The sequence below is a fragment of the Eubalaena glacialis genome, chromosome 5 (assembly GCF_028564815.1).
Source record: "Eubalaena glacialis isolate mEubGla1 chromosome 5, mEubGla1.1.hap2.+ XY, whole genome shotgun sequence".
NCBI lineage: Eukaryota > Metazoa > Chordata > Mammalia > Artiodactyla > Balaenidae > Eubalaena > Eubalaena glacialis.
In genome coordinates, this window is record NC_083720.1 from 92,634,618 (window position 1) to 92,649,977 (window position 15,360).

The 15,360-nt window shown below is 38.4% G+C and overlaps 2 protein-coding genes across 2 annotated transcripts; both read left to right on the forward strand.

Annotated features, from left to right (window-relative positions):
- The first annotated feature begins 628 nt into the window (after window positions 1-628).
- On the forward strand, window positions 629-1,880 carry LOC133092228 (C-X-C motif chemokine 6). Its single transcript, XM_061191461.1, has 4 exons — window positions 629-830; window positions 968-1,100; window positions 1,213-1,296; window positions 1,669-1,880. The coding sequence occupies exons 1-4, from the start codon at window positions 629-631 to the stop codon at window positions 1,685-1,687; spliced, it is 438 nt and encodes a 145-aa protein (XP_061047444.1). The 3' UTR covers window positions 1,688-1,880.
- An 11,110-nt stretch (window positions 1,881-12,990) lies between these two features.
- PPBP (pro-platelet basic protein) lies at window positions 12,991-13,774 on the forward strand. The gene is made up of 3 exons (XM_061191462.1): window positions 12,991-13,111; window positions 13,410-13,545; window positions 13,672-13,774. The coding sequence occupies exons 1-3, from the start codon at window positions 12,991-12,993 to the stop codon at window positions 13,772-13,774; spliced, it is 360 nt and encodes a 119-aa protein (XP_061047445.1).
- The last annotated feature ends 1,586 nt before the right edge of the window (window positions 13,775-15,360 follow it).

Consider the following 15,360-nt stretch of genomic DNA (forward strand, 5'->3'; position numbering starts at 1 on the left):
AAGTAGACTTGATTTTGGAGCCTGTTCCTCCCACTGACTTCAAGTGGGAGCAGAGATACTTTCATCGTATTATCTTGGCTTCTAATGCTGGCTGAAGACCAGAGAATTATAACCTAATTTGAAGAACCTAGAATGGTCTGCCTGCAAGCAGGAGTGCAAGGTCTTGCAGTTTGGTGCAGTTTTAATCACGGCTTACATTTCCTGAATAATCATAGTAATAATAATTAGAAAGGAATTTCAGAAATCTTTCTAAAGTCAAACCTCCGGGCTACTTTGTTCCCAGTCTTCCTGTTTAGGTGGAGACGACGGGCATCTCTGAGAAGACTCTGTCCCCCAGGAGAAGCTGGCTCTCGCTAGCCCAGGCTGGCCCCGAGGATGAAATCTCCGCAGGACTGCTTCTCACTTCCTGCGGGAGCAGCGCAGCACCCCATCCGCCGCGGGGCGAGCTGACTCGTGCATTGAGGAACGGGTGCAGCCAGCTGCTCCCAGCCGCCCTCCCCAAACCCCACTGCCCAACCCCGCTCCACTCAGCCCCCTTTCCCCCGCCCCCCTCAGTTCAGGGAATTTCCCAAGCATCCCAAAGATTGAATTTCCTGCCGGGGGGAAGGGGCGAGTGCAGATAAAAGGGATGCGGAGGACCCGAAGAAGTCACGGTGCTCTAGAGCTTCAAATCCCACCCCTTCTCCCTCCTTCTGAAGCCCTCTCGCTGAGTCTCTTCGCCGCTATGAGACTCCTACCCAGCCGCGCCGCCCGCATCCCCGGCCCTCCGGGCTCTCTGTGCTTGCTGCTGGCGCTGCTGCTGCTGACGCCGCCAGGGCCCCTCGCCAGCGGTGAGAGCTCACAGCCAGCCGGACGCACCGGGCAGGCGGAGCGGCGTCCCGGGCGTGGGGAAATGTCCAGGGCGGACTGGCTGGGGAAGAGATCTCCCAGCAACCTGCCCATAACCGTGTCTCTCTTTCTACCCCAGCTGGTCCTGTCGCGGCCATAGTGAGAGAGCTGCGTTGCATGTGCTTAACCACCACACCGGGGATTCATCCCAAGATGGTCAGTAACCTGCAGGTGATCGCCCCAGGACCGCAGTGCTCCAAGGTGGAAGTGGTGTAAGTCCTCCTGCACGGCGCTGTCCACTGTGACCTTGGCAAGAGGGATGTCTCCCCAGCCCTGACTTCAGCCCCCGCAGCTCATGGGCGCATCCTCCTTTTCTCTCTGCAGAGCCACCTTGAAGAACAGAAAGCAAGTCTGTCTGGACCCAGAAGCTCCTCTGATCAAGAAGGTCATCCAGAAAATGTTGGACAGGTACCTGTCACCTTGATCTTTTTGGTTTCTGAATGTCTCTTGGAGTGCGGACTTCTCAAAGTCCTTATTCTCCGCGTGGGATTTGGCCACCACATTCCAGACCACGCTTAGAAAAAAAAAAGGATGTTGGGGAGAAGGGGCGAAAGTTGTTCTAGAATGTCCTGGGAAAACCCTTATCACAAATGTCATGTGTAATTGCCTAGGAGGTTACACAGAACTCATCACTGAGATGTATTTGTTGTTGTTGTTGTTACTAGAGACCTTGAGTCCACCCTTTGCTTTTTATTGATCCTTAACTGTGTTTTGAAAACAAGTTGGGGTAGACAGGTGTGTGGAAATTTGGTTAAACTGATGTAATTCTTTTCCCAACAGTGGAAACAAGAAAAATTAAGAGAAAGGACCGTGCATTGGAAAAATTGCCCAGTTCTTCAGCAGAAGAGTTTTCTGGGGATCTCTGGACCCAGTGAAGACAAGAAGCAAGGGCTGATTTTCTCCAAGGGGTTAGGTTTCTGTATGAATTCCCCACTGTGAGAGAGAGATGAGAGGAGGGAAACTATGTTTGTCCCTGCAGCTTTCTGCTCAGTTTATGGTGTGTTTAGCGTAGTATTTCCTGCTCCTTATTTGCTGTCATTTTATCTGCTATGCTACTGAAATCTTTGGCAATTAACTAAATTGTGAATCAAGAATCACTGGTTGTTAATCTTTCAAGGTGACTATTGTATTTCTAGAATACAGTTCTTATAGTGCTATGGAAAAAGCTGTGTCTTTAATGTGTGAATGATATTTCATTAGAATGCTGTATATGGAGATAAACTGTCATTCTCACTCTTTCATGAAATAGGAACTACTTTAGTATTGTTTCTTGAGGAATATGTTAGAGAATTTTCTTACTCTTGACCCTGGTTAGCTATTTAAGTTATACTGCATTAGAAATCTGAATGTATTATACAGTTATCTGTGTAGAATATATTTCCTTATTTAGAATTTCTAAATGTATGAGTTCTATACGGACTAATATATTCTTTTCCTATACATTTAGATATTTGATATCTTCCTAGTATGGCATAATGTCACGACTTACTCATTAAACTTTTGATTTTTATGGTATTTATTATCTAGTTTATTAGGAGTATTATATCTCTAGTATTATATTTCTAAGTATATGTTTTGGATTGATGAAGAAGCTAGGAACTAGGTAAATTCCTTATTTCTAGTTTTTATAAAAATACATCCTTTTAGTTTCTTAAAAGTAAAGGCACATTGTAAAGCAATTATACTCCAATAAAGAAGTTAAAAAAAAAAGAGTAAAGGCAAACTTAACAATGATTTATACTTTGAAAGTTCTGAAAACATATTTGAGCTCTTTGAATATAAACTCATCATGCAGTTTAAAAAAAAAAAAAAAATGCACTGCCCTGCTAAGATTTGCAGATGCTTATACTGTATCTTTTAAAGGTTTTGACCATTTTGTTACAAAGAATTACATATGCATCACATTTACTATGTTAAAATTGCACTTGTTAAATGTGGTCTCAATGGTTTATGGTACTTCCTTTGTTCTCTGGGAAAAACAATAAAAGATTTTAAAAATTTACTCAAGTTCTTTCTTCTTTATTGTACTGTTACAAAAATGTCATTCCTCTTTAATTCTAAATTATTGTAAAAATTAACCACTCTCCTCTTTGGTTAGCAGAGAGGACCCTCGTTTCCCAATGTCCTTGCATTAGTTCAACCTATTTCCAAGCTCAATCCCTTTCCAGTTCCTCCTTCACAGCACCAACGATCTCTGGGTTCTTTAGAAAACACAAATAGATAAGCCTTCCTTACCTTAAATCCTTTACTGCTGCCTGTTTCCTAGACATGAAATACAAGTTGCAAAGTATGACAAATTAGGTTCTGTTTCATGACTCCTGATTATTACTTCAACTTCATTTTTCCCTAGCATCTTTGCAGTCAAGAATTTAGTTCCCTTACAGGGCATGTTCTTTCCAGGTCCAGGCCTTTGCATTTGGTAGGGCCTCTACTGGGAAGGCCCTTCCCATTTTCTGTCTATAGGAGGAAGCTTATTACTCCTTCAGAGCTCAGTTCAAACAACACCTCCCCCATGAAGTTTTCCTTGGCACTCCCAGCAGAGATCGTGGTTTCCATTTTGATGTTCCCATAGTATCTTCTAAATATTTGAATTTATGTGAATAGCCAACATTGCATTGCTTTTACTTGCTTATAAGGGTTTTTGCCCTACTCTACTTAGAGTTCTCCCAGAGCATCTGCCATATTTCGTTCATCTCTGCATCCCCAATACCTGATACAGATTGACTTTAATGAATTAATAAATTATACTGAAACTCAGGTTGTCAGATAGTGTCCTAAAATCAGTCACCTGGCTCATGGTAGGTGCTGAATAAATTTTAATTCCTTACCCTCTTTTCTCTTTCTTGCCTACAAGTAATCCAACAAGAGCTTTGGTATGTGCAGTCCCTTCAGCCTATAACACTGACCCCTCACTTTCACCTGACTAACTCCCATCCTTCCTTCAAGGCCAGTTTACATGTCACTCATGGCCTCTCTGACCCTTCCCCCCACTAGATTAAAGTCCCTTTTATATCCTGTCATAGAACTTTGTTCTTTCCCTTCACAGCATTTTGTCGCCAACATGACTGTAGAGCCCATAGAGACTATGTACATGTGGTCATTTATTTAGTGTCTGTTCCACCTTCACTGTAAGCTCCATGAGGGCAGGGCTATGTTTATGATGTTCACCTCAGTTCCTAGGACAGTGCCTAGCACATAGTAGGTGCTTTAAAAGATAAGTGATCCCACTGTCTCTCTGGTATTAAAATAGCAATTTCATGCGAATAGCTCTTTCTGAGGAAGAGCAAGAAAACAAAAGGAAAGAGACTAATCCAATTAGTATACATACACGCATCCCCCAATTGGATTAATATGTTATATATGTTATATATGCTTATATTAACATGTATTTGTATTTATTAATATATGTTAATATATTATTAACATATCTATACCTAACCTAAGTTATTCTACATCTTTTCACCTCTTTCCATATATATCAAATATCAATTAGATTAATAAATGTTCTATTATTACATATTAATATATCTATGTAATAGAGAGAGAATGTATGTGTGAGAGAAACAGAGAGATACAAAGATATGAAAAAACCTAGAGTAGATTCAAAGAGATGAGTTTGCTGACAATTTTTTCAACAATATAAAAAATCACAAAATACCTCAAATTTTTTTAAAAAATTGTTAAACATCTATGGTATTTTATTGCTCTCTCAAATAGCATTTTTTCCCTTTGAACCCATAAGTTATACACTAATCCTAAAAAAACAAACCAGTTACTATAAATGTTTGAATTATAAATTTCAGTGTTTTAAACAATCCCTGATTTATTGTATCAGCCCCAAAATACTCATTAAGTGCCTGATAATAACAAATGAAAGCATATTAAATGCCTTTGGGAAGGACAAAACATAAATTATGTGAAGAAATAAACATTACTGATTACTTCTTTATCATAATACAAGATGTTTGTTTTTCCCAGAAGCAAGATTTATAAGTTTAGTTTGTTTATAGATCATAGAATAAGACCTTATTGTAATATTCTTGAAATCATATTTGTCATGCTCATGCCATAATTGGCTGTCCTACAAATAAAATAGATCACAGTATATTACCAAAGTATAACCTATACAAGAACCTCAGTGACAGCTACTACTCACCAATCCTGCTGTTACTATTGATGCTGCCACTAGCAAACTCAAAGACTAACATATCCAGGGGAAATTAATCTAATGTACATCTTCTAAGGGTATACCTTCTATTTTCCTCCTCTAAATTCCTAAAGACTATATTCACTCTGCTATCCCTCTGAAATTCATTCTCATGTATGAAATCACCGGGAATTGAACAAATGCTCAGCTAAAATTTACTCTATGTTACTCCCCCAATCCAAACAATTTTCAATGTGCAATCAATGCCCTTCATTCTACCAGACTTTCTTGTTTGCCTCTGGGTGTGACACATTCACATAATCCTTCAGTTCCTGAAGATATGACAGGATCTATGATAAAATATGACTAGTGGCTTTGTTTTTCTATCATAGTTTTAATTCTTGCATGAGGAAAAGAGTAGCTGTGGGTAATTCTCATAATTGTTCATAACTTCAAAAGTCCTTCCTGGATGTTACAAATTGAGAAATTTACCAGACAGAAGAAGCACCTGGGGATTTCAATTTGCCGCCCTGACTAAATCACGGAAGACAAGGAGAGTGCACATGATTCTGATATTGGCTGATGGTCCTCAGTGGCTTTTAGTCAGCAAAATTAATATATTCCTGACAAGGACTGTTCATACTTCAAATATGTAAAGTGAAATAATGACATAGAAAGACGTAGAGTTTAGGTGTAAAACTTTGTTTCTACAAAGTCTAGAGTCCCGTTTCTTAAATATTGAGAAATTGCAGGAACATCCCCTGCCCTCTGAAAAATCCGTGTTCTTAATGGATGTGTTTCCACTACCACATAAATGTGTGATGATTATTTCTGTCCCACCTCTTGGGTTGAACAAAGAGAAAAATAGTTGATCTGATTCACTTCCAGCAAGAGAGGCCAGTGATATTTCTTTGTAGTTTGTGGTGAAGTGCAAGTCAAAGCAGTTGCATTTCAAGTCTAGTTTTGAGTATTTTTAGCTACGTGACTTTGGCAATTTATTTAACCTCTCCACCCGGCAATTTATTTAACCTCTCCATCCCTCAGTTTTCTCATCTGTAAAAGCAGTACAATAATATCTATCTCTCAGGCAATAAAGACTAACCTGGAACAAAGCAGTTTCTTGATAAATGTTAGTTCCTTTCTCAAGCCTCCTAATTCAAGCTCCTCTTTAAGTGAGAAAACTGAGGGTTCAATCATTTAAGCACCCTTAATTTTTCTCATATTTATTACCATTCTTTATACCTATGTGTGAATGATTAATTTTTAGTGCGTTTAAGAAATCTTTTTTTTTCCACCAGTCTTTTTCAGGAAGCTTCTGGAAACAATGCATTCATATTCTCTATATATCTTCTGTCAATTATGTGCCAACATTATAAAGATGTATGATGTATTTCCCTTCTTATAAACATTAATCCATCAAATATCGGTATGGACATTTATTGGTAATCTTGTTTCATACTGGACCTTGTGCAGGATCCTTATGATATGGCGATTACGAAGATGAGAAGCTTTCAACCTAAGGTAAGGTCTTTTGGCAACAAATACACTCAAAGTTTTCTCTGACAAAGCTTTTCTTGAAAGCTGAATGAAAAGGAACTAGATATTTTTGGAGAGAGAGAGAGAGAGAAATAGTGTCTTAGGTGGCATTGCCTAGAATCAAACTCTGAGAGGAGATTTGCATGCAGGAAATTTGAGGAATGCTCTAAAAATTAACATCTGTCAGGAAGTAAGAAAGCAGCAGTGGGCAAAGGAAGAACTGCTGTGTGACAGAAGATTCGGGTGGCCCTGTGAGAAGCTCTGGAGCTGGCATGGCTTTGCAGAGTTATTCTGCATTTTGGCAGGGAGGCAGACCTCTGAATCCGCCCATTGGCCAGCCATTAGATGTGGGCTACCCCTGGGGAGTGGGCATAGCTTTGGGTGAGACAGCGCCCTCAGGCGGTGAGCTATGCCCAGGGGGGACGTTTGTTCTGCGTTATCTGCTGCCATCATTCCCAGCAAAGGAAAAAAGCTGTGGTGCACCCTCCAGAGGATCCTGAAAGGGCATCCTGGAGGTGCATCATGGTTTCTGGGGCTGGGGAGGGGCGAGGAGGGGAGGAGAGGGAAGGAGCAGGAGGAGGAGAAGAAAGGAAACGGGATGGGAAGGGAGGAGGGTGGAAGGCTCTTGTCTTTTATTGTCTTTTTCTCTCTTTCCTTACCCTTTCCTACTCTCCTCTTCCCTCTCTCTCTCTTTCTCTCTCTCCTGCTCCCTTCCTTCCTCCTTCTTCATTTATTCATGAGAAATATAACGATACTACTTAAAAGCGGAGGAAGAGCAGGACGACCAAGGTGCCCCAGCAAACATCTCAGACAGCAGCCAGCACGAACCACCTCCCACGGGAAAGAGGCCAGTTTGGACTTTTCAGCCATTCCAGTTGCCCTCTGACCACACCAACTCAAGTGAGCTCAGGCAAGATGAAAACAGAAGAACCCCTCATTAGCACACAGAGTTATCAGAAATTACAAACCGTTGCCGTAAGCCACTAAGTTTGGAGTTGGCTTGTTATGCAGTAAAAGAGGATCAAAAAAGGATGGTCAGGCATCTGATGTTCAACAAATGGTAACAATCAATATAATTAAAATAAAAATCCACAGGCTTGCAAAACTTTGCATTGTTCCTGTATAACAGCACCCAGGAAGATATTTCCCCATCAGCCCTTTCACCTTCCCCCCTCTCCCTCCACTCCCCACACCATGCCTCACCCCTGGATAAGATACAGCCTCAATTAAATTAGTGCCAGAGTATTTGAGGTCTGGATCATTCTTGGCCACTCAGAGTTATACAGAAGACATATTAGATTTTAGCACTTATAGGAAAGCTTTTGTTGGCTAGTATTTCAATTTATTGATTAAAGTGCTTTAACAAACTGACCCTCCATTTTATCATCTCTAGGATCTTCTGTACCCATTGTTTTTTTTGCTTGTTTTTTTTAACATCTTTATTGGAGTATAATGGCTTTACAATGGTGTGTTAGTTTCTGCTTTATAACAAAGTGAATCAGCTATACGTATACATATATCCCCATATCTCCTCCCTCTCGCGTCTCCCTCCCACCCTCCCTATCCCACCCTTCTAGGTGGTCACAAAGCACCGAGCTGATCTCCCTGTGCTATGCAGCTGCTTCCCACTAGCTATCTATTTTACATTTGGTAGTGTATATATGTCCATGACACTCTCTCACTTCATCCCAGCTTACCCTTCCCCCTTCCCGTGTCCTCAAGTCCATTCTCTACATCTGCGTCTTTATTCCTGTCCTGCCCCTAGTGTACCCATTGTTTTATTACTAATTTGTAGGCAGTGGCTTATCCCCTTCATATTTAGGAGATGTCAGTTCAAAACATTCTAATTAATGCAGAATTAATATATGTTTTAATTTTAAAGGCTAATGTTCCTCCAGTGTCTCTAGACATTTTCTTTTAAAATAGCTAACAGATAAGTTCTGTTCTGAGTCTTAGAAAACTTGCTAGTTTCCTGAATGACACTGCTATTTATGAGACAATGACTTAGAGGAAAAAGAGATAAAGTAACTTACCACAAAAAAAAAAAAAAGAGTGACAAAGTAAGAGTCATAAAAAGCTGTCAAGTTATTTTTAAACCCAAGAACTTCTGACACTAATTTTCTAGCATTCTCAAGTTATAACTTTGCATAAAGTAACTTCTTTTGTTTGAATAACTGATTTTAAAATATTTTTTACCCATTTCTGTATAGTCAGGTTATTCGTGTCGGTATTATGTTTCTCTTCATGGAAATCCAAGAAAATTATGCATGTGACAGTAATAGCAGTTAGCAATAGTAGTAGTAGTAATAGCAAATTAGTATTTATATCCCATTGCTTTGCACAAATATTTGAGATCTCACTTTTAAAAAAGAAGTAGTTAAATGACTAAGCCACACAGCAAAGAGACTTTGTAATGACTGGCACATAGTAGATATTTAATATATATTGAAGAAATGAAAACTAGCAAAACGTTATTTACCTCAAACGCTAATAGGCTTGTGAAATTTTAGTGACTCAAGAAATGTGTTAATACTTCCTCACAAACCTTGCTGTCGATGTGTCTTTCGTGACAAAATACACTTGTTGATTAAGACAATGAGTTGGTGATCCTGTGCTACATGCCTACCTCTTTCCTGGTATCAACTAAGTCAAGCAACATCATTAGCTCAGAAGACTTTCCATATAGTTTCCCCAAAAGGATTAGGAACTTTTGACTAATCTTACTAAGCGAACCAGGCAGGAAATGTGGATAGTGTTTGTATGGGGGTCGGGGAGGGGGAAGAGTACAGTGAAACTCAAGATATAGTAAACAGTACGTGTTGCAGAGGGGAGAGGTGGGATGGACAGAAAAAGAACGATATGATGAATAATGCCAAAAAACTTTATATCTTGCTGTGGAAATGGTTTTGAGCTTATGGTTGAATACAAACATATCTGATTTGTGAATTAGCAATAGTTTAATCACAATAATGGGGAAAGGCTATACCGTCATCACTCAGGAAGAACCAGAAGGAAGTTTGCTCTCCTGATTCTGTTTCCTGTTGAAATTCTTTCTATAATTCACTTCACATGGTCACTCTTAGAGGGATACTAATTTTTTTCAGCTTAAGATTTTCCTTAAGCTTACCTGCTAGACTATGAATTTTGGGGTTGGGAGAGGTGGAAAATCAGGTTAATTTAATATGTTCTGCTGCTAGACTGTAAGTTATAAGAAGAAAACAAATGGGGTGGAGAAAAATAAGGAATACATTGTAAAACAGGAAATAAGAACTTAAGTAGGCATAGTCAGTAACTGCTAAACAACAGGAAAAATTGGCTTAAAATTTTTTAAAAGTTGGAAATCATTTACTGTAGTCATTCTTTTGATAAAAAGTAATCTTATACATTTAATATTTTAAGAGTTTCTTCTAAAATTTTAAAGGTATAAATAAATAAGCAAAAAAGAAAATGGGAAGTTTGAATAGTGTGTAAGATTTGGACATAGTTGTAAGAGGAAGACAACCTGTGTCTGGGGCCTCATCCTTTTTTACCCAGCCTTCCAAATCACCTTTTTATACCACAGGTACTTTGGGCCATGTGAAGTCTAATTTGAGAATTGTGACTGATTAGAAATGAAAACGAAACTTTCCTTTAGTGATACATATTCATTGATTTATTCACTAACACTGTTTAGCTAAGACCTACTGTATATTGTGTTACCTTACACATTATAAGATACACGAGGCCTTCAAAGAAACCTTGGACATGCCTCTGTATTCAAAAGTGTACAGGGGGGTTTCTGTGCCCATGAGTCTAGACGTTCAGATTGTCTAACCATTGTTCTACTTGTGCATTTCAGTTAATATTGCTGTGCATTAAAGAATAAGCAAGTCCTAATGTCCAAAATATATTAAAAGTAGAGGTAGTAAAATAATCCCTTTATAAATGCTCTTTTGTTGTTTTTTAGGAAGGGCTGTGTCTTCTGGGAGTGTCTATGTTAATCCACTTCTTAGAGCTAGATGTAGTCCTGTACTTAGTCGTTGAAATGCTGGTGGAAGGGTAAGACGAAGGGTGAAAGGAAGGGCTCTTGGCTAATATCTCCATGTCTAGAAGACAGTTTTAGGTTATAACCATAGGTCTATATGTGCATTTTTGTAAAGTACCTATGTTTATTGTGGACAAGGTTCATTCTTTACTTTGCAACATCTAAGCTTTTTAGATGACATGAGGTGTTGATGTAGGATAAAAAGTAGAGCTAGTGAATTAACCAATTTGTAAATATCTTTGTTATAATTGATTTAAAAAAAAAAAGCAGCACCTTGGACATGGAATGGTTAAACCATCTCAGAAATATACATCAGGACTCTTTCATTAGGTTGGCAGAAGAGGGACAGAAGGAAGTATAAAGGGAGGGATGTATGTGGGTGTGTTCATATTTATATTTTGATGATAACCATTGATGTGTGTGCATCTCTTGGCTGTGCTATAGGAACATATTGTTAAGTAAGTCAATGGAAACGTACCTTCTTGCTAATACTTTGTTTAGATCAGATAATGAATCCTCTTAGAAGCATTATGCTTTGTGTACTCTGTTGTGTTATGTCTCATTTTTAATTGAACATTAAGGGAATGTAGTATTTTAATCATAAGTCTGCCAATATCTATCTAGAGGCCTGTTGCCATTTTTGTCTTTTATGAAATTTTTATTGCCAAGAAAGGCAGGATTATATTTTTTTCCTTCCGGATTGAGTTGGTATAGTGTATTCTTGGTTATAAAAATACTCATATAGCTGTGGGACTTTGAAATGGTAAATATTCATGATGTGTGAAAAAGCATGATACATAACTGTAAAATCTGAATTACATAAAAATGGATGCTTAGTTGTGTAGATACACAAATGAGACTTAGAATGACGCATCAAACGGTAAACTGCTTGTGATTATGGATGACTGTTTTTTGCTTCTTGTGTTTTTCGGTTTCCTATTATGCACATGTTAACTTTTAAGAAATAAACGTTATTTTAAAAACCTTAAAAAAAAAGTGTACAGTCCTGTTGAGGAAGCAAGTCTCATAGATGGGGCAGAGATCCAGACAATAGCATATGCAAGCCAGTATGTGATGTGCAGGTCTATCTCTGCATAGCTGCAGGGCTTTGTCATGTGGGGTTTCAGAGCAAGACCCTTAATTGGTGTCTGCGAGAGACTTGAGGAATAAAGACGTTACTGCAATTCATATAAAAGTTCAAAAATGGAAACACCTTCAAGGTCACCAATGGGACAGAAGTTGAACAACAAGAGCCCATACTATAGAATGTTATGCAGACATTGAAAAGAATGGGGAAAAGTGACACTGAGGTAGCATGCAAGGATGCTGAAGACATATTTTTGAAGGACAAAAGCTATATAATAATCCCATTTATATAAAAAAATCTATGTCTACTTCTCTATATGTTTATCTCTATGTATTGGGTTGGCCAAAAAGTTACCCAATATTATGTGTGTGGCTCTATGTATATGTATATGTGTGTATATAAATGTAGAGAGAACAGAAAACTAGTGCCAAATTGTTACCAGTGGTTACCATAGAAGACCTGGAATGTGTAGTAATGATGAAGAGGAACTTGCATTCTTTATCCCACATACATCTGCAGGTTATGAATCTTTTATAGTGAATTGTATTATACATTTCTCAGCTAGATTAATAATGAAAAATAAAGCTGCTGGGTCTTGTTTTCTAGGGTATACTCAGATGATAGAGAAAAGTAGTTTATTTTATAACAGAAAGGAGGATAAGTTTGCTTCTAGTTTCTGGATAAAATTACAAAAGATAATATATTTGGAAGACAGAAAGAAGCCCATAAACTAATATGCAAAGTGAGACTTTGATGGTAATTGGCTCCTATTTTATCCACATACTCCAAACGAATCCCAATACTTATCAACAACCAAGATAGAAACATCTGCTTTCCTTGGCAACCGGAAAGGGAAGATAACTCTCTTTTCCAAGGGCCACATACTTACGCTTTCAGATACACATAAAGTGTCTATAAGGCCTCTAAATTGCATTATAGGAAAGGCAGGGCATATTACATAATTATACAAAGAAAATATATGTAATATTTCAGTCTGGCTCTTGCCTAAGTAGAGTATTAAAAATGTGTAAGGGAGATAGGTATTGAGAAGGGGGGAGTGAGAGTGTGCAGGGATGCTTAAAATGAAATTTAGCAGGAATTTGACTTGCCTGGCATTTATCTGGGTTGGGCACAACTTGACCACTCTTACACATATATTACCACACACCCTCACTTCCCCCATCCCTATCCTTTTTCTCCTTACTGGCCTTGAGGGAGTGTGTATAAAAGACAGCAGGAGACCGTGAAAAGCGACTTAGCTGCAGGCTCCCAGGCTCTGGGAACGACTCTGACTCAGTGTTTTCCGCCATGAGCCTCAGAGGCAGCACCACCCCCTCCTGTACCAGGGCCATCCCACTTCCTGTCCTGCAGGTGTTGCTGCCGATGTCACTGCTCCTGACCACGCTGGTTCCCTCCACCACTGGAGAACGTAAGAGAAACTTAGGGAAAGCTGAAGGTGGAGTCTCTGTTTCCCTGCACCTGAGGCTGTTTCTGCTGCAGCTGTGTCTGGGGGATGGACTGTCCCGATGCTCCTGGGACTGGAGACGGGCATTATATGAATAACTCTAAATGGAGGCGCTGCACTCATGTGCCAGGAATTCTGCTAGGGTACTTTACTAAAGGTTTACTGATCAGACTCGCAATGGCCTTGTGAGAGAGGTACCCATCAATAGGGAAGATCCTTGAGATAATCATGACCACTCATAGAATCACACCTTCTACCCTAGTTAAAAGTATGGATAAAATGCTGTACGTTGAACTTCGCTGCTCATGTGTGAAGACCACCTCTGGCATTCATCCCAGTAACATCCAGAGTTTGCAAGTGACCAGGGCAGGACCCCACTGCACCAACGTCGAAGTAATGTAAGTCTCTGCTTCTGCAGTATTGCCTCACTAGGGAAGCCCTTCACCTCCATCCCTACCGACACTGTTGGATCCCTTCTGATAGTGTGCCAGGATGCTCTCGGATAATTCTGTTCTCTCTTGCAGAGCAACGTTGAAGAATGGGAAGAAAATCTGCCTGGACCCAGAAGCTCCCAGAATCAAGAAAATAGTCCAGAAAATATTGGAAGATGGTGGGTCAGCTGCTTAATCTTTTCGCTTTCCATCAAACCATTTTATCTCCCAAGAAGGATAAAAGTTTGAGGTCTTGGCTTTCTAGAGTTCTTATTTATCCGGGATACCGAGTAATACTGTATGAAGCTTTGGCTATGTTTTCCGTTCTGTCTCAAAAAGTCACATTTTGTTCTGAGATGGCTGATTAATAGACGACAGAGAGAAGATGAAAGTAAGCATGGCTAGGGTGTAAGATAGGCTCAAGGATGTATTGTACAACAGGGGGAATAGAGCCAATATTTTGTAATAACTGTAAATGGAAAGTAACTTTAAAAATTGTATAAAAATTTAAAAATTAATAAAAAAAGAAAGTAAGCAAGGCTAGTTTCAAAATACATGGTTTACTCCCTAACTCTTGGCTAAATGTGGTGCTGTGTTTTGCATTTCCTTCTTTAAAAATTTCTTTCCAAATACAACCGTGTTAACTTATCTTGCTTCACTGTACTGTTAGACCATATGTGCCCATGATGATTCCATAATGGTCAGTGATGTTAGGAACCACACAGGGCCCGGCATGGAACACTTGCTCAATAAATGTTTATTAATATATTTAGGCACTTTAAATAATGTTTTTCATTGTCTTAGTCCTAGGATGTCTTGTTTCAAAACGTTCTCTGAAAGATTTTTCTAATGTTTATTTTAGCCTGTGAATCCTAAAAATAATAAAGCTGTAGAATGTGAGTCTTGTAAGCAGTGGTTATTTACTTTAAAGTGGATATATTTAATACCAGTAGAGCAAAAAATATATGATGATATATGATATCATATATATTTTCAATAATATATGATAGTATTTTCAATAATAATAATAACAACACAGATTCTACTTGGTGTTGAATGTTTTACCCTGACATGTTTGTACACATTTGCATTTACTAAATATCTAGATGGTAACCATTTCAGTATGAGAATCAGCCTTGCAAATAAACACAATAGAGAACTTAAGCTTTACCAGCCTACTAATTGTTATTTTACAATCAACAGAACTTTCTTTCATGTCTAATCCCTTAAATTTACACCCACACTATTCTTAAAGAAATAGTAATATAAAATCAAATTTATTATTGCTTTGTTGTCATATATTATTACATTTAACAGAATTATTAGGGAAAAAAGCCTTACTTATCTTTTTATTTTTTTAAACTTTGGTATTTAATAATATGGCCAACAAAAGTCACTAGCTGATGATACGTGCTATTTTTAATGTACTATAGTAATAGCTAAACTTTATTAATAACTATTAATATTATGAGTTATATTAATAATAAGATTAATATTGCAGACAAAATAATTGTTCTGCATGCATTACAATTAAATAATTGTAAAGAATTAAATAATTCTTACAAGATAGCTATGATCTGGTTAAGAGAAAGTCCTCTAAAGTGAGGGTAACTTAGTGCACCACTTGCCAGCTGTGTAAATTTGGGCAGGTTGCATAACCTCTCTGTGCCTAAGTTTCTTCATCTCTAAAATGGCATAATAATATTGCTTATCTCATAGAGTTGATGTGAAATTAACAGTTAATAAATTCAAAGTGCTGAAGATAATGAATGTCACACAATA

Coding starts and splice junctions, on each gene's coding strand:
- LOC133092228 (XM_061191461.1), top strand. CDS start 629: ATGCGGAGGACCCGAAGAAGTCACGGTGCTCTAGAGCTTCAAATCCCA. Junction 831..967: donor GCCAGGGCCCCTCGCCAGCG/GTGAGAGCTCAC, acceptor TTTCTACCCCAG/CTGGTCCTGTCGCGGCCATA. Junction 1,101..1,212: donor TGCTCCAAGGTGGAAGTGGT/GTAAGTCCTCCT, acceptor TTCTCTCTGCAG/AGCCACCTTGAAGAACAGAA.
- PPBP (XM_061191462.1), top strand. CDS start 12,991: ATGAGCCTCAGAGGCAGCACCACCCCCTCCTGTACCAGGGCCATCCCA. Junction 13,112..13,409: donor TCCCTCCACCACTGGAGAAC/GTAAGAGAAACT, acceptor CTTCTACCCTAG/TTAAAAGTATGGATAAAATG. Junction 13,546..13,671: donor TGCACCAACGTCGAAGTAAT/GTAAGTCTCTGC, acceptor TCTCTCTTGCAG/AGCAACGTTGAAGAATGGGA.